The 27,339-nt window shown below is 45.9% G+C and overlaps 1 protein-coding gene across 3 annotated transcripts in view; it reads right to left on the bottom strand.

The window, feature by feature from the left end:
- Window positions 1-13,379: 13,379 nt before the first annotated feature.
- Window positions 13,380-27,339, bottom strand: part of Sting (transmembrane protein sting) — a 399,550-nt gene continuing 385,590 nt past the window's right edge. For all 3 annotated transcript variants that reach the window (XM_075694787.1, XM_075694789.1, XM_075694790.1), the window contains exons 7-8: window positions 20,073-20,250; window positions 13,380-13,523 (exon numbers count right to left, since the gene is read on the bottom strand). In XM_075694787.1, coding sequence (XP_075550902.1) covers window positions 13,444-13,523; window positions 20,073-20,250 — 258 coding nt within the window. In that variant the 3' untranslated portion in view covers window positions 13,380-13,443. The remainder of the gene's footprint in view (window positions 13,524-20,072; window positions 20,251-27,339) is intronic.

Genomic DNA, 27,339 nt, shown 5'->3' with positions numbered 1-27,339 from the left:
GACAATTGGCCGTCGAGTTGCCGCAGAGAGGGATTTGCAAGGTATTTTACATGTTTTGGCTAAATTTCGTGGCTGCCCTCGTCATTAAAGAACTTTTTTTGTTTTATGTTTGGGATTGCTTCCAAGGGTACTGAAAATGCAGAAATGTACGAACGGAGCTTTTTTCTTTGTTGATGGGTACGGAGCTCAGGCCTGGGTAAGCTTATGCAAGGGTGCTCAGTGCTCGTTCGTTCTTTTTTTCCTGATTGTGCTATCATCAAGTGTATGAAGCTATGCAGTGCATAGGCTGCGTGCTGTCATATATCGCGCTAAAACATAACACGCGTTGTTGTGCTATAAAGGAGTCATTAGTCCACGCTTTTGTTAGGCGCTGCAAATGTATTTTGCGAGGACAAGCTCTTCCTTACCAAGTGTAAATGATATTGATCATTGTGAGTAGGCTTCCTTCCCTTTCACATCTCGGCAGAATAAAGTGGTGCACGAGTTTGTTGCCTCATATTGACTTGGAAACTGTGCAAAGAAAAGGCGGAAGGTGCTCACTGATGGAAACCGTTCGTATATGTAACTTTCATCCTTGCATACGCTTTGTCTAAGTATAGGTTCCACTGTGATGTCTGCACTTGAGAGCCAGCGGCACCAGTTTGACATGAAGGCGTTGCACCAGTTTCACTGCCTACAGACATACCAGCTTCATGATGAAACGACGAGAATAGTTGAGATGCTCCGCGTTGGTTGCGCACGTTTCTACATGACACTGGCGTTATTCAAGGGAATATGTCATGCACATTATTTCGGTCATCGTGGTGGTAAATGATTAAATTATGAAGCTGCACAAGCTCGACACACGGCAGTCGACTGGGTACAAGAAAGTACGCGAGTATGCACTCCGAGCAGCGCGAACACATCCGAGTTGTTGAATTAGCAGCTGCGCAGTGCTGCAAATATGCAAAGCTATCGCCTATTGCGTGTACCGACGATACCTTGACTTCATCGCAGCCTTTTCGTGCCGGGCAAGTGTCTTTAGAAAGTCAAATAAAGAATCTGATCAACGCAATAGCTTAACCGAGCGAACGATTTCAGCAAAAGACGAGAGTGAACGCAGCATGGGGCAGTGGGAAATGAAAAAAGTGGCAAGTGAGAAGGGGCATGAGGAGAAAAGCGGAGAGGAAGGTGAAGCAGAACCATGAGGCAGAAAGCAGAGGAGTGTATGGCGAAAATGTGAGAATAAAAGCGAAGTGCGGTGACGGTACCTACGAGATGGTGCCAGAGTAGCATGCAATGCCTGGGAGGTTTGTTGGTGGTGGCTTCTGTGAATTACGCCCACGCGTCACCCATGTGCTCGCTCACACGATCTCCAGATTAGCAAGGCAGTGGCGCCACACTTCTCTCCGTTTCCAAGATGCCACACGACATGAGACCGATTGTCCGCACCAGCGAAATGACAAAATGTGTAGAGCTGCGCTATAATTTCGTATTAGGGAGTGTCTTAATCGTCTGTGATTTGTTTCTGTCAATTGCATGTGCTCTAAAGTAATAAACATTGCAGAAGTATCGCTGGTCACTTATGCTCTTATGCATATCAATATAGGTATTGTATCAAAACAGATTCCTTGCTCTGTACATGTTTGTTTCCAGAGCTGTCTCTGCACATTTTACACTTTATGAAGAGGGGAAGCCAGGGAACAGCTAAGAAGTTTTATCACTGCTCCACGTGTTGCAATTATTCATTTTGTGCTAGGTGTCGTCTGCTGTAATGTAAGCTATGCAAATATTCCTTATGCGATTTTTTGCGCATGTGACGACACAGCAAAGCACCTTCTCTGCCACTGCCCAACTGTCGCATATCTCTACACGTGTACATGTGGGATAGCGTTTCCCTTTCTGTCACACAATCACATCACCCTCGCCCACTATGTGTGTAGAATCGCTGGCCGCCAAGATGTGGTGTTCTTTTTATCCTTATATTCCTTGGCTGTCATTTTGCCACGTTAAGTTGCTGCCATGCAATAAAACATGTTTTATGTTCAGTCTGCCTCTTCGTTCAGGGAAGCCCTGGAACACGACACTAACCTTTCACGCTAACAATGTGTTCCGTGAGCTGTACTCCATGTCAGTAGTTCCTTGCAGCACTGGGGAAGCTGCTGGACTGCACTCAAATTAATGCTAATAGGAAGTCTGAGTGTCCCTCAAGATGTGTTCATCGTGCCGCACTGTCTGCTCGGTGTCTGCTTTCGAACCTGTCAGTACATGCACCATGGTTGGAGCATTGACGCAAAAATGTTTTGACGCCATAACCATAAGCTTTGTTTACGTGCATGCGACAGCGGAGCATCACTTCACCTGTACACTTTCCCTCCATTTACGTTGCAGCCACCGTAATAAGCAGCAAGGATGAACGCCCTCATAAATTTTCACCTGCGGCACAGCGTCTGCTCGGTGTCTACTTGTTGGAATGAAAGCCGTTTGAGAAATAGTCTAACGCTCTATTTTACTGACTGCAGCATTTATCATGGGTGCGATGAGGGTGTTGCGACCGAAAGCTTGTGTACAAATACAACGAAATGTACTACGATGCTGATTGAAAGTTTAACAGGTGTGTTGTGTAAAACTACAATTACATATGGGAATGACATAACACTGGTCATAACTTAAGGCAACAGTTCATGTGGTACACATATATGGGCACATAAACATGATGCTCAATGGAAGGTTGCCAGTTGCAAGTTTGACTTGAAATGATAGTAACTTTTCAGCTTGAAGGGACATAATGACATACTGGTAATCAATGCCTGTTATTTCTTTATTCCCACAATGATCAGTTGTAGAATACTTGTGCCCAGATGCAATAACGCGTCCCTGAATCACAGATATCCCCTCCCATCTGCCCTATGCAACTTTGCCACATGAAATGGGAAACTAATTGACATAGTCGATTACGGTTTATGCCAAAGTGTTTTGCTGTTTCTTGCAGTTTTGTCTTTCATGAGTATTTGCCTAATGTAAAAAATAGTACCCTCATGTTCTAAATGTTACGTATACTATATGACAATTCTATTCTTTTCCGTGATCAGAGGAGGCCTTTGTGTCAATATATAGATTGGAAGTTTTTAACAACGAATATGTGGCAAGTACTTGCATGTGAACAAGCACATGAAGCCTGCTAAAGGCAAGCACGGTAACAAATGTATCTTTTAACCATATCGGCAAAAAAACTTTTCCATAGGCTTTCTTTGCGTAAAATCCAACCACACATCTCGATCTAGAAGATTTAACTTTTATGCGACAAGTCTGTGCTGTTTTCCTTTCAACAAGTCCTTTTACATGTGTCCACAAAACATTGGTCCTTCATTATGTATATTTTTCCTACAACTTTCATGTTTCTTTGGAAACAATTTATTGTGGATTTTTGGAAGCTCTTCATACAACAGCCATTATTTCTTGAAAAGCTTCTTTGCAACGAGGCTCTAAAGCTGTTGATAGACTATTCAAGTAGTCTTTCTTAATATAAGAATTAGTAGCCTTGCATTTAAACCTTATCCTTTATGCCCAATAGTTAGCTTTCTTTTGCACGAGTTGGTTAAGATGTAGTAGCTAAATATACGGAAATAAATATTGCTACTACAAGTACTTACGTCGTTGTGTCACCATTCAATATTTGAAACTTACTATTTTTGTTCAATTTCTGTTTGAAAAAAATAACATTCGCCCACCTCTACTCCTTATACAATGCACAAAGATGCGTCCAAGGCATATTTGTGCTTTCTGAAGTCTTACTTTGCTGCATATAATAGTAGCAAAAGCAGCTCTTGAGAGAGAACTTGATTTTGTTGTTTTGTGTAATCTGTCCTGCCATAAGTATAGTGAATTAACTATATCGCACGCAAATACAGAGCCTCTCAATGGAACAGACATTTATTTGATACACATGAATTCGCAACCTGCTCATCTAGATTTCAAAATTTTGCTGATTGTGGCCAGTCTCTAGTACCTATATAAGCATGTCTACGATGTGTTCTGAGGGTACATGTGCAGTGCTACTGTGAATGTAGTTTTAGTTCTCACAGCAATGCATCCAGCAAGGTAGTTGCTTAATTGTTATAATGAAAGGCAGCATCAGCTAGGCTGTAAGGGCGACAAAAATGATTTGTGCAATTCACCAAACATACAAACAGAATATAATATGACTATATGCCATGTGCTAGTTAGTATTTCAAGTGATTAAGAGAATGATATATGGGCTGTTGAGTTATTCTGGTGTATTTGTCGCGTTAAAACACAGCATGTGAAGCTAACTTCAACATGTCTAGGTTGTCAACATGTCTAAGTATTTATGAAATTGGGTAGATGGCAGTGAGACTCCCTGGGAAGCAATACCTGAGTTGTACTAATGGTATGGCTTGACTATATAATTTCATCATTGCTTGTTTAGAAATATGACAGTGGGTTAGAACCTATCAAATGCCACAACAGCAAGGCTGAACATCCATCCTTACTTCTCAGTGGCTCAAAGAATGATAAACAGTTGTGCGTTAGAGCATATTTTGGTAACAAATATATGCCATCCTAATTTCAGTGGAATAGAAAGAGGTGATTGAGCACACCTATGCCATTGTAACATGCGTGAAGGAATACAGGAGAGCCTGGGGGCTAATATATGTTAAAAGAGTGAACAAGTAGCTGTGACTTGCCAGATTATTTTACTCCACAGAGGATGTTGCAGTAAGGTTCGTGCAACTGTAAGCAATATAAGAACGAATGAAAGATTTCTTGTAATATATGGATTTGTATGGCAGGTGAGAATGTGCACCCAATTTGCCACTACACACTTTTTCTATTTTATGTTCAGCACAGAGTGCGAGTCACTATGGCTTCTTAACTGCAAATTTCTGCGTTCCGTTTCACAGTGTTTATGGGGCTATCTGCATTCATTTGACTACTTATGAAGTGATTGGATAATAGAACATACCCACATTGCAGATTTACACTGAACATATTATGAATTTGTCACAAAGCTCCACACAAGAAACTGTCTGTTGGTTATTAAAATAAAAAATGGCAACAAACATTCCCTTACTTTCTTGTGCTGCCCCGCACACGGTGCTAATGAACTAATGTCTACAATGCGGACATTCTTTCATTAGAGGTAGGTGCAAGTTACACTGACACATTAAACATGCATTCATTGCCTACAAGCTACTGCATGTTGGAATTGGTGTTACAGCAGGCATGACAAATGTTTTCCCCTACTTGTCTTGTGCACCACATAAGCCAGCATTTCATTTCATTGTCGTGTACCTGTTTAAGCAGTTACTGATTAAGAAAGTCTAATATAAACGACTTACTAGGTCAACCATTTCGCATGCAAGATCACTGCACTCATTGCAAAGTTTATTAGAGAGTTTTACATCAGGGGGATGCAATCGTTGGGGCCCCAAGTACAAGGAGGCCGCAAAGCTTTCGTCGCCTTAATCTAGATCTCTATAGTCGTCGCTTGATAATCTTGGTTTGATTTGAAATGAAATACAGGTACTATGCACCTGTTTGATGCACTTCTCTTTCTTTTTAATGTGGCTGTGCATTAGCTAGCTAGGTTGTCACTACTTGAATGACATTTGAGCCATGCCCAACGCAATCACATAGCATTACTTTGCTATAGCTCCCTGACTTCATGCATCCTGTGCAAGCTTCTTTTTTATCTACAGAAAAGAATAAAAAGAGGATGCATGCATAAATGATGTTGACAGCCGCAAGCGGTCTGAAGGCAATCATCCTTGATTGTCGCCGTTACTAAAATAGTAAGCATGCCTGTATTCACTTTGACCATTGTTTAAATGCTGATAGAGGTATGGATAAATAGTGAAGGGGCAGCAGATTGGCCACCCAGGTCTTATGCATGGGCAGTGCTGCCTTGTGTGCCCACATAAACCTCTGTCATCTCTTAAGGGATGAATGACATAACACTACTTCTATTTGCAGGGACATGTTAGCAACTACAAGAAACGGAAACATAACCTGAATTCACGCCTATATGGGGTGTCTTTTCAGCAATATGAATTATTTGTTTATATGAAAACATTCTTCTCTTGAAAACATACCTGACAAGCATCTCTGCCTGAAGAAATAACTGTGATATATGCATATCACTTTTATGTCTGCCATAATTGTAACCAATTGCTTAAGACGTACTGGTGGGCTAGTTGCTTATTCACGACGTAATATGGCAGTGGACTTCTAAAAAATGGGGTAACATAAATAGAGAAAAAAATTAGAATGAACATATACTAGCTCTGTGTGTGTGTGCGATGCCATATTCAATCATTTAATCAATTGTAGGCTCACTATTAACTTGACAGCAACTAAAGAGGCCTCAGCAGCAAAGTACAACTAAATCAACAAGTCTTTGTTGAAGATTATCACGCATGCTCAGTGATGAAGGGACTTGTAAATCAACACAGCTGTATTCCGTGATAATAGAACCATCTGTATAGGAGTAAGTTAATAACGCTGCGGTGCTTCAGCGTGCTATGCTGTTGCTGCGACAGATCCCTTGCTCATTGGCTTGCTCACACCTGTGCGTTCGTGTGTGCACGTTATTGAACGCTGTTACGTACAGGGTCTGGCCCCATCAGTGAAAGGAATGCACATCGGTTGGTGGCAGTAAACCAGACCGAGTTTATTTCTACAAAAAACGCAGATGAGAGCCGCATGTGTTCGAGGGGGCAAACTCTCGGTCGCTGTCCGGTGGCTGAGACGCTGGGGGTGATGGAGAATTCTTGGAACTTGACTCGGGGTGGGGTCGCTTCCTGTTTCGACCGCACAGGTGCTTTGTCCAGCCGAGAAGCGGTGGTGAGTTGCTTGTACACGACACTTTCCTCCCTTCTCAAATAGAGTCGCCGTAGCGATCCGGAGGGCGTCGTTCCCGCTGCGGGCATGACCCTGCAGTCGTGTTTGGCACGGTCTCAGGGGCAGTACCAATCTCTAGTTTGGTCACCGATGATTGCGAAGGCTCCAACATTCCTGAGAGAGTGGCCTTTGACGACGAGGAGTTATCTGCTTTTATCCCAAGCATAAATGGGGGCGGGACACTACTCACGGTTAGCGAAAAGCAGCAAGCGGTACTATGAAATAAACCCTGTGTCGCCGAACCTTCTGTGGGGTGTCTCAAAGCGCCGGGCTTGATGTGGTCACAATGTCATCGCACTAACCTGTCAGGACCTTTAATGAGCCACGATCTGTGGCCTAGCTTTTCCAAAACTGCTCCCTCCGTCCAGATTGGGTTCAATCCGATGTTTCAAAAGAAAACTGCGTGTCCGACAGCGAGTACTCTCGACTTTGTGCCCCTGTTGCAGCTGGTATGGATTTTGTTCGCTTTTGCTTGGGGCTGAATGCTCGCGAGAGCTATATACAGCTCACACCCGAACACAAGTGCAGCTGGCATTTCGCCCGTTGATGTGCAGATGGTGGTGTGTTGCTTTAGCAAAAACTGGGCCAGCCTACGCGCGAATGTTCTGTCCTTGTTTTCAGCTAATGCTCGTTTTGTTTCAAAAACCACCCTTTCTGCTTGGGCATTCGTTCCACAATGATACGGTGCGCTTGTTGCATAGGTCACTCCATTCTTCTCTAGGAAGCTCTCAACTTCTACTGAAACGAAGGATGGTCCGTTATCAGTCACAAGCTTTTTGGGGAGCCCAAAAGCTGCGAAAAGGTTTCGGAGTTCCTCAATCAATGCGGCAGACTGTATTGCGCATGGAGCACACATCCAACCATTTTCTGTATACGTCCTCAAAAATTAACAGCATTCTGCCTTCTACAGGACCCACGAAGTCTGCTTGAAATGTGTCCCAAGGCATTCTTGTGTATTCCCATCTGGGCACTGGTGCCCTGGCTGGTGCCATTTGGTGTTGACAACAAGTTGCACAGTTCACAGTTGCACAGCGAGCCGTTCGATATCTGCGTCAATGCCTGGCCACCAAAAGTACCTTCGTGCGCATGCCTTCATGGCCACAATTACGCGGTCGTTTGCAGGTGCGAGTTTCAGAAGGTAATTTTCCGCCTTTGTTGGAGTTACCATCGGGGAGCCTTTAACAAGGATTGGGCTTGATCGCGTTTAACAGTGCGCCGTGTGACACCCTAATTACTTGCATTTTGCTGTTTCCTCCCGCTTTCATGCATCTGCCTCTTGCAATCTTGCTGCAATAAATTGTTGTCTGCTATTTCGTGTTCTTAACTGTGCAGCAAGTTCATTGACATTTAAGGAACACGGCACATTTATTTACAATACACCTTTTGGCGTGAGTTACTAGACGTACAATATCATAAGCGGTGAAGTTCTACTTCCTCAATAGTTGGAATGCTTGTTGCGCTAAGTTACAGATTGATACAGCAAATATGAATTTAAGTGAAACTAACATGAGTGAAACACTTTTGCGCGCTCGTCGTCACAACATATAAACAGCGGCACAAGCGCCTGCATGAAATCACGCGATTTAAGCAAAAGTATGGGTCACCAAAAAAAAAAAATACAAGAAACGAAACTGAAATTGGAGCCTCCGAGATTGGGCAGAGTGCGCAACCATCTTGGAGGCTGGTGCGTTTCGCCGATTCTGCTAGGTGCGCTGAGAGCCAAAGTCGGCTAGAGTTACTGTATATGCCACCACAGGTAGCATATACAGTAACTCTAAAGTCGGCCGCAGGCGCCTATGGGAGTGTCCGCTCTTGTCATATGTTGTCATAGGTTCAGTGCTACGAGCCAGTGCAACTCTCGTGACATCCTGAAGCGGCGGTATGGATCGAGCTCATAGTATTTGCATCGCTCTCGGGTGGTGTTGGTATTTGCGTTTGGGGCCATCATTTTTTAAAAGAATGCGTTTATACGAAATAATATTGGTTTAACATAGCAAACTTTCGGCAATGTTATCCACTTTTCACTGCTGCATTTGTGTTGTAATCAAGAATGATGCCTTTTCGCACAATCAAAAGTTATGACAACAGCATATTTCTAATTTATAAAAAGAAATGCACGCAAGGCGGCACCTTGAAGTTTCCTCGCGCGGTGCGAGTAACCAGCGAAGTGAACAAGAGATGGCAGCGCCGGCGCTTGCGTAGCGCTAGTGGATATTTCTGGCGCGCGCAACGCTATCGATGATATTCGGCCGTTCCTCAGCCAGCCAAGTCGGGCTGAGTCACTTGCGTTTCACGAGAGAGCGATAAGGTGGCCTAGAACGTGCGCGCATCACCACTGGTAGGTCGCGTATGTTGTCTCAAGGAAGAAAACAAGCGCGTTGGCGCCAACATACGATGACACTCTATTTCCCAGGGACACGCATCCTAGCTATGAAGCAGACGACGGCTTGTACTTACGCAGCAGACTACGGAAGCGAGAAGCCTTTTCGACGGAATAATCATGCGATTTGAGATAGTTGCTTTATTTTTACTGCGGAGGAAAACTGTTTTGCTTTACCGAGAACCTTACGTTCAGCGCCTTCATTTCAGTTTCTTAGCCAAAACGTCAAGTTGGCGTCACGTTACGAAAGCAAAATTGGGCCATCAGCGCCATTTTGTTCGCGTCGCGTCTACGGGTTGTCCAGGGGCCGAATCTTATAACGGTTCGGAATACGAACCGTTCGCTTCGCCGCTTACATCACTAAATGTGCCACTCCCAAGCCGGTGGTGGAAGAAGGGGAGGACGCGACCATTATATGAGAGGGTGCCTGCCTCTGAAGTGTACGTCATTATATGACGCGCTAATAGAGGAATCACAGAATGTTTCTGCTTGCTAAATAAATGTAAAATATAAATTAACTATTATACGCCAAGTTCCGAAGTATAAACGTGTGGTGCCTGGCGTTTACGTCAATATTTTTCACTCTCAGCCGACAGGCGGTACAGCAAGCGTAAATACATTACGCTTGCTATACCAGAGCGCAACGTTATGTCGTCTGCTACCAGGAGCTCGCACAATGCACGCAACAGGAACGCACTGCCAGCACTTCTAAGTAGCGAGCGCGACAAAACCGTGAACTGGTTCTGGGACACCTTTACTAGCCGAGTATATTAATTTTCCTTCTTTTTTCGCCCTTCGTCATCGGCTCGGACATGACTCGCTCGCCGCCGCTATCCCTGCGATCTGCGCCACGGCGCGTCTCGTGACAGAGGCAATGGAACTTGATATCAAACATTATGATACACGGACCCTGCATTGCGTGCGCGATGTAAAATCGAAGAGTGTGGTGCTGACGGTGCGCGCTGTGCCGTGAAATTGAGGAACAAAATGTTGCACTCCCGAACTAGAAAAAGAAGGGCAGCCAAATAAGAGATCTGCACAATATCTTCCCATCCTGACTGTATAGTTTTATCAGCCGAAAGAAGGAATCGTTGAACCAGCCTAGTTTGAACCCTTCTGATTGCTAAATGTCGATGTGCGAGCTATGCACGCTGGCGATAGCAAGAGGAATTCGATCTCACCTTGCAAATATCCCCTTGGCACCGGCTTTGAAGCGGAGGTCACGGGAAAGCTAACTCAGCCCTTTAACCGGCCAACGCAGTAAGTGCGAGAGCAACTTTGTGGGTAGTGTCGGCAGCAGAGATCTAGGTCATTCCGATGAATGCTTCATGTCCGACCGACCTCTGGGAGCTGCAGGCCGGTGGCGATGAACCGCAGCGCGCAATATTCTTTCCTCTGCGTGGAATGACCATTGGTACGCTTGCACCCGTGTCGCCTCCATTTGATAGCGTAGCCTGCAAAAGGTCTACTTAGAAAGCTGGCAGGGACTGTGCAACTGATTATCCGTCATTTCTTCGGACGCGTATCGCACTTCCAGCCGTGGTTGATACTGAAAGAGCAACGCCAAGCAGACGACGAAGGCAAGTAATAGCATCTGAAACAACCAACGCACGCGCGCGCTACGCCCGCGTGCCTCCGGGGTCGCGCGACCGGCGCGCGCGGCCAGGGCCGCAAGCCCACATCCAAGCCACAGCAACGGAACCCAAAGCGGACTACCCCTTCGCCGGTTCCTACAACCGGTTCGCTTTGTAGATGATTGACAGATGCGTGACGTATTAAAAAATTGCGATACCGCCCCGCTGCCTCTAACGACCTATGACGTAATCAAAATTTTGGCCAATCAGGTGAGGCCAAAGGAACGGTTCCCGAACCGAACCGTTATGAGATTCGGCCCCAGAATAGACGAGCGACCCTAGGAAGCGTTTTGCTGTTGCCAGATGAGCAATAACCATTGCGCTAAACCTAGAGAAAGCCTGTGTTTTTCTATTATATTTTTTTTCACATGGTAGAAGTACAGATCACGTATATGTGTAAAAGGGGGCGAGGCCAGACACCACCTAGGTTTTGAAAATGGTCATTTTTAGCTTACATAAATCGCGCACGCATGCCACAGTCAACATTGTTCAGGAAAGACTGGAAAATCGATTTTTTTTGTGAAAGTTTGCTCTACGCTATTCCTTTAAAGAGTGTCACCAATGCATTAATACAGCCTGAAGAATTTGTATGAATGCATTAGGCATTGCATACCTTTACTGTACCTATGATATTGTGCCCGACATGAGCATGTCCTTATATGGGAATGCGAGGCCATACAAAGCTATCGCCAAGACCCTGTAGTTCTAACTGATGCTGTTTGCGGTCATCGAATTCTTTGTGTTTGCGTGCCTGCGCAGGCCACACAATGCATGTTTACTTAGCTTATGTTTACTGCAATATTCATACTGCTAGTAATGCTACGAGTCTTACTTGGTGAAATATTCTAACATGTTGCAATCATATTTATTGTTTAGCCCATATGGCGATACTGTTGTTTTTTTGTCGAAGGTCACACGTCTGCCTTAACCAGCATAAACAAATTACCTCATGTGTTTGAACCGAACCCCTACACAGATGCTTTCGAAATACGTTTCAGCCAACAACTAAAATTGGGAGTTTGCTCTACCATACATTACGTTCACCTACAGCTGTTCCCACGTCGACAATGCTGGCTATTCCCTGTTCTACCTATTGCACGGCCAAGGACCTACGTTACCAAAAGACACCTTGCATCAGACATCGAATGCCTTTACTGTACCTATGATATCGTGCCCGCCATGAGCATGTCCTTATATGGGAGTGCGAACCACCACAACCTCAACCAAGAAATATGCTCGTAATACCATCGCCCGCGTTGACTACGCTCAACTGCTTGCATGCAAGTTGTTGAGCATCATTCTGCCTCGGGCCTACAAGTTTCTAAATAATAAATTCTGGGGTTTTACTTGCCAAAACCATGATAGGAATACGAGGCATGCTGCAGTGGGGTACTATGGTTTAAGTTTGACCACCTGGGTTTCATTGAAATGCACCCAATGCACAGCACTGGGGCATTTGTGCATTTAGCATCCGTCGAAACGAGGCCCGCACGGACGGGATTTGATGCTGCGGCTTCGGGCTTAGCAGCGACTTTCGCAGCGACTGGCATAGTGGCCACTACTCCACTATGGCAGGTGCCGGGAAGTTTCGCAAGAGGACCAGAAGCACCACCGTGATGTCCACTTTTGGCCCAGCTCCCTCGTGTTTACCATCCTATAAAGGTGACATTTCTGAGAAACGTCTCTTGTGCTACAGAGGCCCGCACTAAGTGCTCCGCCACGTGGCAGATGTCGCCTATGAAATTATTCTAGCCACACCCAATACATCCTCCTCTCCGGCAATCAGTAACCTTGTCAACATCTTAAGGCTCAAGCCATACAGCTCTCTGCACGCCTCAGATATTAACGGCACCAGGGCGACGCTTTTTCCACCGGTGCTAGTATTACAATGTTACTGACAGATGCTCAAGAGACCAGATGCCACTATGATCAAGAGGTGACCCTGGGCTCAAGGAACGAACGAGTTTGCACCACAGTCCCAAGCGAGATTGTTCTTGTAAATACAGTGTAAATAGCCTTTATCTGTGTGTTTCACCACACGTAAAATTTTCTTTAAATGCACTGCACTCGTATTTTTGCACTAGTTTCTTGTAGGGAAATAAACAAACCTTGTGAACATACATGCTTTTGCTTCTGACTGCCGTTCACCCATACCTACTCTTTACTAATAGTTGACTTCATTCTTTTCAATTAGGCATCTTTGCGGATGCCTACCCTACCCTCCCCCTTGTGCTGCTGCACCCTTCCCACACAAGATTACCCATCCTTAGTGGTGTTTCCTGATACCTCAAATGTGTCTTGTTCACAGCTTCATAATGTTTTTCTTAAGTTGTTCTATTTTAAACCAATTCTGCCATTTCCTGTTAAGTACAGTGCCAGCTGCACATCCTGTAAAGCGAAAACGACTAATAACAGAATATTTTGGAGCAGAACCGAAAAGGCTCGAAAATTTCACAGAGAGGTGAGAGCAAGAAAAACGACATTTCATGTTGTAATAAATGGCTGTGACACAAGCACAGTGATGAATTAAGTCAACCCCAGTTCCTTCTTGATGACGTTCCTCAGAACAGAAGAGACAGGCACTGGATGGCCGTCTTCACTCATGTCTGAAAAATAGCAAAAAGAAAATTGAAGTCAGGAAATGAAACAGAAAAAAGTTTCTGCAGATCCCACGCACTGTGGGAATCGATGTTATGTAAGCATTTTGCAGGTAGCTGACCATACAGCATTGTTTGGTGTTCAGCAAAGCATTACCATGTGAACCTATGTGTTCGCGTAAATTATGTAGTGCATGTGATGACAGCAGCATGAGAACAAACACGTTGAAGATGATCGCAAAGCAGAAATGCATTATTTTTACTGTGGCCATTTGACAAGAACTTGTACATGCCGATTCTTGTGTTCTACATACGTGGCCAACGGGCGTTCTTCACGTCATGCGGACAACATTAAAACAAGGATAACAATTGTGCTGCGGCAAAGAAATGTTAAAACATGACTACCTTGGCTTGATCACGAAGGCGTTACAATGTTGACAGTTTCAGTTAGTTGCTACGCATAAAGTACTGAGAAATGTTGGCTGATCCCGGAGATAGTGCACTCTCACAGAGTCATAAGACTGTCATGAGGAAAGAAGATGGCAAGGGACACACATGCTTCAAAAAGCTTTGGAACAAGAGAAGTATCGTAAGAGCACCTGGCGCTGCTGTGCTCGAAGTCCGATTCCGCCATTGTGGTCACATTTTAATTTCTTTTTACTAAAACTAGACGGGTAAAGTACCTACCTACCACAAAGAGTCTAGAATGAGGCACAGAATGCTTCACATTAAGAACAAGGTAACATGTCTAGATAGCATGCAAAAAGGCATGCATGACTACAAAGGAGATAGACACAAAAGTGAACATTAGTTGGAATTCAGTGCCCTGTTCTGACATACAACATGTACTTTTTGTCCTCATCCCTAGCTCTGTTTTAAGAATACTGTCAAGATGGACCAACTTGCCTAAATCAAGGTACTGCCATTACATTATGTTACTAACAACTGATGGTTTATTGCAAATGGTCACTACATATATGTACACCATCATACAACAACAACAAAAAAGAAAACGGGGCCAGACCCACGGTCACAACATAGATTCTTTTCCAGCACAATCACCGGTCACAGGCCGCTGCTACGAAAGGAACAGATGAGCAGCTCACATAATTTCTGCGTCTACTATTTATCTCAAATGCCACAATTGTCTCCCTAGTCCCCTGACCCGTGTTCTTGGGTAGCACTTCCACTATCGAACATGGGCTTACAGCCACAGCACGTGAAATGTGCGGCAAGATGACCACTTGTTGCCAGCTTGGTAACATTGGAAAAATGTTCCCTTAAAGGGCCCCTCACCAGGCCACATAGAAAATTTTGGTTATACGCTGGAAGTTTTTACGTGCCCTGTAGGGAGCGTTTTACCGCAAGAATTTTTCAAATTGGTTCATTAATAGCCGAGATAGAGAAATATTTCAGTGCAGCGAAGCCATAATTTCAGGAGGCGAGCTTCACCACCTATATACATACTATCTCCACTTGCCTGCCTCCGCAATTGAAATTATTTGCCTGGTTTTCTCATACCAGAGCGGGAGGATCGCGTGACGTATAGGTTACAGGCCCCACCTTCCTCTCTCGCTCTTTCTTCCTCTTATTATTATTTATTTGTTTTCGTGCTGTGTGGCACACTTCCATTAATGGTCTTGCTTGCAAGCTGTTGCGTTTGTCTCGTTTCATGCGCTGTGCACAAGAAAACTTGATTAGCGATGCAAGTCAGTGCCACAACCACGAGCACAGCACAGTGCCGCACTGAACTTCCTGAACTCTGTTTTCTGAAGCAGGTAGCAGTTTTGCTAACTTTTTTACATTCGTTTTTTATCAACATCACATGGGGTAGGGGTGTGACACCCGTGCGTGGCTCACTTCATAAAATTGGAGGATGCGTCGACTGAAATAAACAGTCGGCAGTAGCACTCGTCCTTGCCTACCGTGTCTTCTTCGTCTGTACGTGTATTTTTGGCGCTATATTTGGAAATAACTATGCCAGACGAACTAGCCCAACAAACGGTCTTCTTGAAGCATTCACTTGCTATCAGCAACTTGGCCAATTAGCCACTTTGCTCCTTCACCCGCTTCTTTCATAGGGTTAAAATACGTTGCATCTCACTCATTTTACGCTGTACCTCACAGATTCATGATGAATAAAGTCGCAATTTTTTTCTTTCAACATTTTGTTACTTTAATCCAGCCGACACTCTTGGCCACATTGTTCTTGACTGTGACTGTACGTGACTGCAGAAAATAAGCTGTTTTTGAAGATAATTGTTTTCGTACTGTCAGCTTCCCCTATGATGCAATAATTTTCTGCTGTATCAAACTCTAACGATCACTTTCTCACTCACACACATTTCATCATCACATACAAGGAAGCTACGGTACTTGTGATATATGCGGAAGATACCATGTGACAAGAGGTGTTTTTGTGGTACAGTAGTCTGCCTAAGGTGATGCCAAAGGTGAGGTTTACACATACGAGAATGTAGAGAGTCACAAATTAAGGCAAGCAACAACAGCACAAATGAGCGCCTGCAGTCTGAAGGGGGATAAGATATTGGCTACAATATTGGCGAAGTGCGTGTTTAAACGTCTGTTTCAAGTATTGTGGTAGCATCGCTTGCTACACTGTGCAGTGCATCTGCCATGCGCAGCGCCTATAGGGGCACCACTGAAAGCCACGTAGAGGCGGCCGTTGGAACTGCAGGTGGGCCTCGTGCCGGAGACGCGTGCTTTCGCTGCAGGCATGACTTAAGTGTGTGCGTGCGATTTGCCGCTTGTGCGCGTCCCAGATATTTACTTCTGCGGTGTTAGTGTGCGCAAGGGACTGGCACTGTACAATAGTAGACATGTGTCACCTTACTCGCCAAGTGTTTGCCGCAGATGAACATCAACAAGCTTTCCTACAAAGTGGAGCTCATCGCCAGTATGTCGCTTCTATAATAACGCCCTGGTCACTAATGGCTTCATTTGTTGGCCCGCGAACAAACATTCTTTATGTGCACACTTGCTTCGTTTACATGCCGTATTTTTTAATAGTAGGTTGAGGGAGCACCGTCGCGTCTCTGGATGGTTGGTACAGGTGTGGCCACGTGAGAAGACAGCGACAGTAAAGCTTCCAGGCCTCCCAGAGCTTGAGAAGAATATAGGACTCCGAAAATAATTAAGGGTTGGTTGTTTTTATGCTTGCATTTTACCACTGTCTGCTCAGAATGGATTTCACATGTTCTATCGCTAAACAAGTAGAGCATCTAGATGATTTCACGGGAGCACTGAGTGAGAATTCGGAAGTTGCCATAACTGAAAATTTACCTCCCCGGTCAGTCAAGATCATATTAATTTTATATCTGATGCTATTTTTAGTGCCACCACAATTTTTGCTAGCATCACCCTCGCACCCAAATGTAGAATCGAATCGCATGTTGTATCGCCTGTTGTAGTGCCCTGAGTCTAAATAGCCAATGCAGCGCTTTTTAATTAGTTAAAAGAGTACGTTGACACAATATTAACACTTTGAAAGCAATTACAAAGCGTTGTAATAAATAATTCTTGTAAACCACATGCTACATTAAACGAGAAGGGGAACCGAGGGGCCCGATTTTTATTAGTCATATCACAAGCCAACAAACACAGGGGAAATTACTTGTGCTTAATAAACGAAAATAAAGGAATGATAAATTATTGAAAATTAAAGTGGATGAAAAAACAACTTGCCGCAGGTGGGAACCGAACCCACAACCTTCGCATTTCGCGTGCGATGCTCTACCAATTGAGCTACCGTGGCGCCGTTTCCCCATCCACTTTCTAGGGTATTTATGTGTCCTAGTAGAACCCTGGGAGTGTTAGCCAGGCGTCACGAGAACGTGATCTTTTTGGGTGAAAGCAACTGGTCAATAAACCCACACATGCTACCTGAAGGCATCAAGCATCATCAGGTAGCATGTGTGGGTACATGGAGGTTCCCTAGCTCTCGTAGTCTATGCAGTGCAGCTCTGTTAAGTTTTTTACAGTAGTGCATGAGCTTCTACAGCTTGGCAAAGAGCACCATGGGAGGAAATGTGTCCCCTGGACTTTTGGAGTCGCTGCTGTTGAAGTAGCAGCTGCTCCCAGAAAACGAAGAAACAGCCTTGGGCGACACTGCACTACCTGCCGAAGCCACAGAAGCGGCAGAAGTTGCCTTGGACCATGTGGACTAGGTAGAGAAGCACAGTGACTTACGCCTGGTTTATTACATTGTGGGCTACGTAGCCAGGAAGCGCATCATGTTAACTGATTGCAAGGCATGCAGGGATGCCTGCCTTGTGATAACAGAAAGTGCCGCGCAATTGCCACAGAAGCTTGCAAACAGTGGGACATGAAGGGGGCAGGTCTTCTGCACCGATCAGTCTGCCTGTACAACCTAATTCAGAGTCAAGGGTAAAACGGACATCGACCAATAACATTAAAAGAAAAGAAACGAAGACGTTTCGGCTCTCATACGGGGGCCTTGTTCACAATGAAAGTAAACGAAAGGGGGGAGATGATTATGTACGAAAGGAAGGAGATGATTTTGTTCATATTACCCTTGACTATGAGCAATCCCGACCAGGCGAGTTTTCGTCGAACTCGTGATAACCTTATTCAGCCCCTTGAGTACAGACTCACTCAGGCATTTAGCATTACATGACTATATGCAAAAGTGACCAAGGATTTCTTGCATCTAGCAGACAATGTGCCACAGATTGGTTGCACGGAGCAGTGCCCTGCTCTAACAGGATCGGTGGCTAGGTTTTACTGCATCACGTGTTTGTTTTTCGCTTAAATGGCTAACCAGTGCTCCTCACAACGAAGTCAAGAGGGTTAAGCTCCATGCTTCATAAAACATGTCAGGCTCTGCAATGACTGTGCTATTTGCCATAAATTCGTATTAGGTCATCAGCGTTTTGTACTTTGTAGAATTTTTTTACCACATTGCTGACATATTTCATTCACTTCGTCTCTTTAATGTGCTATTACAATCGAAAATATCTGATTAATGTGCGCTTGACACATTCAAAGCCATTCCAACGTGCTCGCCTTCCACGATGAACTGATGAACGATGATCCTATGAACTGTACTTTCGGCGAAGGCATAAGCACGCCAACCTCGGCAAAAAGTGGATGCAAAAACCCTCCTCGCTGTATCGGCTGCGAGGTCGGTGGTCGCAGCTTCTACATGCAATGAATGCAGTGAAACACTTCATTAAATTCTCTCGGCACCTACAATGCTGAAAAACATACTTGTCAGCATAGAGAGCATTCAAGCGGAAAATTTAACCTCGACAAATTATTTGTCCGCCCGGAGGTACGCGGATGCACCGGGAAACTACGGATGGATGTAGGATGGATGTTATGAGCGTCCTCTTTGGAAAGGGGGGGTAGGTTGTACCACCAAGCTCTTGCTATTATACTGTCTAATGTCCTACCTAGGTTGTTCTATTATACTGTAATGTCCTACCGTTCCTGCCCGTAGCACCGTCTTGCGGCAGGAACGCATTTTGGGGTCAGCATCCAGAGGGCAGTCTTCACACTTGGCGCAGTGCGCCACAAGATGGCGCCAGTTGCTTCGCATCCACGTCGCCGGCGACCATACAGATAGAGAGAGAGAGAGAAAAGCGAGAAGCAGGCCGCACCTGCGCTCTTTCTACAATCTCCCTCTGTTCCTTTGCGAGTGCGGAATTGCGCCGCGGAAGACGTTGTAGGTGCGCCAACAAAGCGCAAAACTGTGTCACTTGAGATCAAGCTACGAATTTCGCATGACTCAAAGTACGAGCTTGTGCAGTCGATGATATCGACGATTCTGAAAACCACGAGTGCCACGATAATGAAGTATATAAGCAGTGACCACGCCAATCAATGGAAATGGTGGGCTTTGTGCGCCAGGGCAAAACCCCCCATTTGTGAAACCAACATGGTGGCAACCGCTGACATTACCCAACTCTGGGAGCACATCGCTATACTGGCAATAAAATCGGTGGTCCTTCCATGGAGGAGTTTCTGAGTGCAGATAGCACTGCCTCATTCTGCGAAGAATCTCCGACGGGGCAACTGATGTCGCGACAGAAGGCAGCGTTGTGTGACGGAGGCAACGAGATTGACTGTAGCCCATCTATGACACCAACCCTAATGTCCACGCTAAGTGAACTGTTGTCGATAGAGTCACTGACTGATTTCATGCAAGCTAAATTATAGCTACAATTGTTCGCACAGCTGCTAGACAGGATACACGCCGCGGTTGCGAACCTGAAACTTCTGCAAAAGCAAGCGCAGATTTCTGACTATTTCAGTACACCTAACGCTTGACATGCTGTTTAGAGGTATAAATAAATGTTTCACGTTTCGCACCCAACTTTCTACAAGGCAATTTTTATTGTAAGTGGCAAATTTGGTTGCGAAGCGACGAAGGTATGTTCGACAGCTTTTTTAATATCCTTTTTTTACAGCAGTCCAGAAATAGCAATGATCAGTTATAACAATCGGATTTTTCGTTCTTTTTGATATCATTATAAGTGGACTGCACCGTAATAGAAAAAAAGAAACATGGCCTACCATCGTACTGAACCAAGAGGATGCGCGACCGACAGGCTGCATTGGCGCTGACCAGCTCCCGCAACTTGTCAATAAAGTTTCTCATCTGTGCTCGCTGCTGCTCAGCCGTCAACTCGCCACATTCTCGCATGTCGTTCAGCGTCAGCAGCGGGCTTGCACCCTCAGCCACACAGTAGAACTGCACAACACAAAAAATAGGAAAGTGTCCCAACATTAGCCTCTTCTTGCTGCAAGCTCTAGGCTGTAAAGTTTTCATCACTACAGTCCTCTCTAGGTCCTTTCAGGTGGGACAAAAATTAAGCAGTCAAATGCAAGGTATTGAAGATAGTAAGAGCAGAGATACTGCTCAACTAAATTGCATGTTTCTTGCTCACACAAGCATTGCACGTATGAATAAATAATCTAAATCAAGCAAATGTAGTTTCGAAACAAGACAAAAGGCCTGAAAAAACAAACAACAATCAGCCGTAGATGTAAAACATGCGTTTTCTCATTCCAAGCGTGAGCAGTGAGTCCAGGGCCTTGATTCGTATGGCCAGAAGGCCATTGCAATCGTTACTTTCAGGTGAAAAGAAAGAAGATTACCTAGCAACCATTCTTCACATCTTCATTTGTGCTCAGCAGTGTACCAACAATCCTGCTCGCAAGCTGCAAAAATTGTGTGAGAGTTCGAGGAAAACTTGGGTGATAAAACAGAAAAGGGGCTCCACAAGAGTTTTTCTAGTAGCCTGTCATCTGCACCCTGAGATCAGCATTAAATCTTATGACATCATCGACGAACCGTTCCAGCGCGAACCAGGGTGGCCTGGTGCAAGGATGATCAGATAAAATGGTGCACAAGAGTGCTTCGGCGCAGTTTGCAGAGGATGCCGCTAGTAGAGGTGACAAGCTCCAGAAGTGGCCATGCCGCTAATTGGACCAGGATTTATCTGTTCTTGGAAGGTTTTATATTGTTATGCGAGCGAACGACTAAGAACTGGAGACTATTTATAAAAGTATATTTACAGAGATAACTGCAGCGCTGGCCAGTTCAGCCGACAGCTCGACAGCCAGAGAGCGTTCGTCGCCTTCGTCGGGGCGCCCGCGTGCATCACCCACAAGAAACACGCAATATGCATGATCCTTATCCCCGGCGGTAGAAGCATCGTCCCGGCGCGTCTAAATATCGGTGATAAGGGGACAGTAACATGGTTTGAGGCGTGCGACATGCACAATGTCAGCGGAATTTGGGGCAGATGAGGCACATGGTACCGACTGGGGCGATTTCGCACGTAACTGGAGTCACGGAACGCAGCACTCGATATAGGCCTGTGTACCGAGACAGAAGTTTTTTCCGACAGGCCAACGTGATGAGTCGGGGACCACAGGAGTACGAGACATCCAGGCGAAAAGTGTTGGCGATCGTACAAACGCCGTTGTTTTTCTTGGGAGGTCAGGAGGCGAGCACGGGCAATTTCGCGTGCTTGGGCTACCCTGGTGGTGGCGTCACGTGCGTACTTGCTGGTTTCTGCTGCGGCGGATGGAAGAGATGCGTCCAGTGGCAATGTGGGTTCTCAGCCGAACAACAGAAAGAACGGGGAATAACCAGCAGTGTCGTGACGCGAGGAATTATATGCAAAAGTAACATGGGGTAGGGCAAGGTCCCAATCAGTATCGTCGGACGACACATACTTTGCAAGCATGTCTGTTAGGGTGCGATTCAGATGCTCCGTGAGACCATTAGTCTTGGGATGGTAAGACGTAGTCAGCTTGTGCTTGGTTGAGCAGGACTGCAGGATGTCAACGATGATTTCAGAAAGAAATGTCCAACCACGGTCAGTGAGCAGTTGGTGTGGAGCACCATGCTACATAATCACGTCGCGTAAAAGAAAATCGGCGACATGTGTGGCGCTGCTTGTTGGAAGCGCTCTGGTGATGGCGTAGTGCGTGACGTAATCTGTCGCCACAGCGACTCACTTGTTGCCAGAAGTGGAAAGAGAGAAAGGGCCAAGTAAGTCGAAGCCAACGCGAAAGAACGGCTCCGAAGTAATGTCGAGTGGTTGACCCAGCAGGGAGCATCAATGGTGTTTTTCGGCGCTGGCAGTTCTCACACGCTGCAACGTATTTTCGGACGGAGCGGGCAAGGCCTGGCCAAAAGAAGTGTCGGTGAATCCGGTCGTAGGTGCGGGAGACGCCCAGGTGACCTGCCGTTGGTAAATTATGAAGTTCTTGGAGAACAGCTGACCGGAGGTGCTTGGGAATGACGAGGAGTAGGGCAGGACCATCGGGACGTAGATTGTGGCGGTATGATACACCAACCCGGAGAACAAACAGGTGAAGGGACGAATCAAAAGGCGAACATTCCAAGCCATCAATGATGGCGCACAAGGTGGCATCACGGCGTTGCTCGTCAGCAACGTGTAGCAGCTGAGAAACGGAGGAAACGCAAGCGCCGGCATCGTGGTCAGAATCGGTGGGTGGTTCGTCCACTGGATAGCGTGATAAAGAGTCTGCGTCTTGATATAATAGGCCCGACTTGTACACTACTGCATATGAATAATCTTGCAGCCACAGAGCCCAGCAACCAAACTGGCAGGCAGGGTCTTTGAGTGAGGAAAGCCAGCAGAGCGCGTGGAGGACCGTGATTGCAGAGAAGTGCATGCCATACAAGTACGGGCGGAATTTGGAAACCACCCAGACGAAAGCCAGGCAATCACGATCTGTAATCGAATAGTTGCGCTCAGCTGCTGTGAGGAGGCGGCTAGCATAGGCGATAACACAATCTTGACCCTGTTGGCGCTGGGCTAAGACGGCTCCGATACCGTGACCACTGGCATTGGTACGCACCTCTGTAGGAGGGGACGGGTCAAAGTGGGCCAGTATAGGTGGCGTGGTGAGACTGTTGGTGAGGTGGGCAAATGTGGCAGTTTGAGCAGGGCCTCACGTAAATGGCGCGTCCTTCTTCAGAAGAGCAGTAAGTGGGTGGGCAATCGCTGCGAAGTCTTTAACGAAGCATCGGAAGTAGGAGCAGCGGACATCTTTGACAGACTGAGGTACAGGAAAAGACGTCACAGTATGAATTTTCTCCGGGTCTGGTTGAATACCGAAAGCGTCGACGAGGTGGCCCAGCATTGTAATCTGCCGACGACCAAAGTTACACTTCGATGAATTTAGTTGGAGCCCAGCCTCGCGGAAGACTTGAAGAACAGCTGGTAAGCGCTCGAGGTGTGTCTCAAATGTAGTCGCAAATATGAGAACATCGTCTAGGTAGCAGAGGCATGTTGATCATTTGAACCCTCGAAGCAGAGTCCATCATACGTTCGAGCGTTGCTGGGGCATTGCATAAACTGAATGGCATAACTTTGAATTGATATAGACCATCAGGAGTGACGAAAGCGGTCTTCTCTTGATCCTTTTCATCAACAGAAATTTGCCAATAACCATACCTAAGTTCTATTGATTAAAAGTAGTTGGTACCGTGGAGACAATGGAGGACGTCGTCAATGCAAGGCAAGGGGTAGGCGTCTTTCTTGCTAATGCGGTTTAGATGACAATAATCTATGCAGAGATGACACGTGCCATCTTCTTTTTTAACAAGCACCACGGGCGAGGCCCAAAGGCTCGATGAAGGTTCAACAATGCCTTTGGCAAACATTTTGTTCACTTCATCTTGAAGAACCTTACCATCTGAAGCAGAAACTCGATATGGCCGGTGATGAATAGGACTGGCATCACCAGTGTTTATGTGTTGCTTAACAATTGACAACGTTAAGGGATAAGAGTTCACAAGGGATAAGAGTAAGTTAACAACGTTAAAGGATAAGAAAAGAGCAGATTGGAAGCGGGAACAAACTCGAGTTAATGGCATCTTAGTTGAAATCAAGGAAAAGAAATGGGCATGGGGAGGACATGTAATGAGGAGGGAAGATAACCGATGGTTACGGACTGGATTCCAAGGGAAGGGAAGCGTAGCAGAAGGCGGCAGAAAGTTAGGTGGGCGGATGAGATTAGGAAGTTTGCAGGGACTATATGGCCACAATTAGTACACGACCGGGCTAGTTGGAGAAGTATGGGAGAGGCCTTTGCCCTGCAGTGGGCGCGGACAAGCTGCTGCTGATGATGATAACAATTAAAGTCTGCCTCAATTGGCGAGTGTCGAGGTCGAAGATGTCGTGGTAGGAAACCAAAAGCGACACAGAGCTGCTGCATGCTAAGGCAATAGGTCCGTATCAATCCTGGGACGAAATAGTGCGTCAGGGCAAATAGCATCCTGTGGACATGGTGAAGAATCTGAGCAGACGTCCGCTGCAAACGTTGTGACGTGGTCATCTCCTATAGCATGCAGCGTTGCAAACGATATGCCTTGGGGTAGAACTTCCTTTGTCAGGCTAAAATTAATGACTGGGAGGCATGTCCGGTTATCGGCGACGGTGACGACGGAGTGGGGCACGGCGATATTGCGCATCAAAAGGACCTCAGGAACAGGTGCGGAGACGTAATCACCATCAGGCACAGGAAAAGATGATAGCAAATCGACGAAAGTCATGGCTTTAGGCGGCAGGCAGACGAACGCGGTCGTACTAAGGTTGTTCGGGCAATTCGGCACGAATATACGTAAGTAGAGGAAGTTCAAGGCAAAGGGTAGCGGCAGAACAGTCAATCGAAGCTGAATGCGCCGTAAGAAAGTCAAGTCCGAGGTTGAGGTCATGGGGACAATTGGTCACCGCTGTAAAAAGAACAGGAACGTGGCGGTCGGCGATACTTATACGGGAAGTACACATTCCAGTTAGGTCAACAGTGATGCTGTCAGCCACGCATACTGCTCATGTAGGCTCGTGTAGCAGGCGTGAGAACCTTCCTCAGTCGACGACAGAGGTTACAACTCATTATGGATTCATTATGCAAAATAGAAGTTGGCGTTCGTGTTGTCTACTTCTCTACTCTTGTATCCTGTCTGCACGCCTCACTTCTATTTTGCACAATGAATCCTTACCAACTAGCTCAGCTTTCTGTCGTTCTAAGCTTCATTTCTAGTACTCTGAGCCCTTTTCCAGGTTCCCCTACTTACCTGCACAATGCTGCTTCGTTAGCTTCCCTAATTGCGATATGTATGTTCCGCGCTAGAACCATGTCGTGGTTTAGTCGTAATCGTGTCGTCCCATTGGAAGTTCAAATGATGTGCGGCTTTCTTCAACCATCAACTGGGCATGCCAGGAGGATTGGAGCTATTCTTTCCGCTTAATCATGACACCAAGTTAGGTTCTACCAGGAGTGTCTAAGGGTCAGTTGCGCGGCCCTGGGAGACGGTCGCCATTGGAACCGCCCCTACGCCGAGTGGAATAAGTTAGCCGTGCAACATGCGGACTTCCTATGGAGGATGAAACTTCCGGAGCTTCAACAAAGTAAGAAGAATCACCTTTCTAATAATTCACCGTCAAATAACGTACTTGTTCTTGGAGACGCCATAGTAAGTGATAACCATAGAAGAACCCTTGCTTTAGGTTCTAAGCACTGTTTTATGCCTAACATAAAACCCGTTGACGTTTTAAGCATACCAAAAAAATGGCGTTCGTGTTGTCTACTTCTCTACTCTTGTGTCTTGTCTGCACGCCTCACTTCTATGTTGCATAATGAATCCTTACCAACTAGCTCAGCTTTCTGTCGTTCTAAGCTTCATTATGGATACCTGGGCTCCAGTACGTATTAACGCCGTCAAATGGACACCGTCGACGTGAACATCAAGTAAGTTCTGGTTCATTAGGAGCGTCAATGGAGGATTTTGACACCATAAAGATAATTCAGCACTACCCCCAGGCGCTGCATGGTATAGTTTTCTGCAGCAGAACTAATAGTTGGGCGAGTTGGTACGTATTCATAGTAAAATATTTTTGCGCGCAGAATTGACAAGGACACAGTGAAAGGGGACACACGAGCGCTTACTCGCAACTATTTTATTTTCGGAAAGATGCAGAACATATATACCCCAGCTATCAGCTCTGAGCATGTGCAGCAAGAGTAGTCAGTAAAACAGAAACAGATTAAAAACAGATTAAGAAGATTCAACCAGTATTTAAAAAAAGCAAATTCATATTTAGTGATTACAACCGATGGTTGGCTTATGCATCTTTCGGAGCACTTTTTGATATGAAATGCTTCTGTGATTTCACGTGTTAGTTTATTTTTATCTGACACCGACATTTTTTTTTCAGATAAAAATGAACTAACACGTGAAATCACAGAAGCATTTCATATCAAAACGTGCGCTGAAAGATGCATAAGCCAACCATAGGTTGTAATCACTGAAAATGAATTTGCTTTTTTAAATACTGGTTGAACCTTCTTAATCTGTTTTTAATCTGTTTCTGTTTTACTGACCACTCTTGCTGCACATGCTCAGCGCTGATAGCTGGGGTATATATGTTCTGTATCTTTCCGGAAATAAAATAGTTGTGAGTAAGTGCTCGTGTGTCCCCCTTTACTGTGTCCTTGTCAATTGTGCGCGCAAAAATATTTTACTATGAATGTCTAGTTTTCCTTCCGGGAGGGTCCATAATTGGTCAGCGATGAAAAGCGGCGTGGCTGGGTCGACGGGGACCGACGGCGCTGAGGTGACGGCGAGCGAGCAGGACGACTGTCATCGACAGATACCTCAGATGTAGTAGGCACACGGCGAGGCAAGTAACGGCGCGGGTCGGCGGGAATAGGAGCTCGAATACGGCGACGTCCAGGAAGTGCGGCAGTGGCAAGCGATGTGGCCATTGTGGAGGCAACGGAAGCAAATGGGCTTGTCGTCCGGAGTTCTCCACTCGGAAGGGTTGTGGTATCTGGCAGGGAACACAGATCGCTGTGAGGCGTAGCTGTCAGCATCGGTCGGGCGTCAGGTGAGAGACGGAGCAGACAGCAGGAAAATCTAGGTTTGCAAATTCTTGCCGCACAACTGCCTGAATAAGAGATATCGCTGGGGCTGGTTGGTAAATGGTGCGGTCAAGTGGGAGTTGACAGAACGGCGCAGGACTTGTATCCTCGAGCTCGTGGCGAACAATACGTGTGACGTGCTTATTTAAGGGTGGTGAAGCGGTAAGGTCGCAAGACGACGTCGCAGCCGTGTTAGGGAGCCGGTGGAACTGTGGAATGATGCGGCGGATTTTGGTGAGCTCAAAGCGGCAGCATTCCTTGAGAATGGCGTCGATGGTGGACACATTGTTGAAGATCAACAAGTTGAACGCGTCGTTTGCGATCCCTTTGAGTATGTGGCCGACTTTGTCAACCTCGGCCATATCTCGTCGAC

This window comes from Dermacentor variabilis, chromosome 6 (assembly GCF_050947875.1).
Source record: "Dermacentor variabilis isolate Ectoservices chromosome 6, ASM5094787v1, whole genome shotgun sequence".
NCBI classification, from domain to species: Eukaryota; Metazoa; Arthropoda; class Arachnida; order Ixodida; family Ixodidae; genus Dermacentor; species Dermacentor variabilis.
Note: the sequence above shows the minus strand (reverse complement) of the source record. Positions and strands in the feature narration are given on the sequence as shown.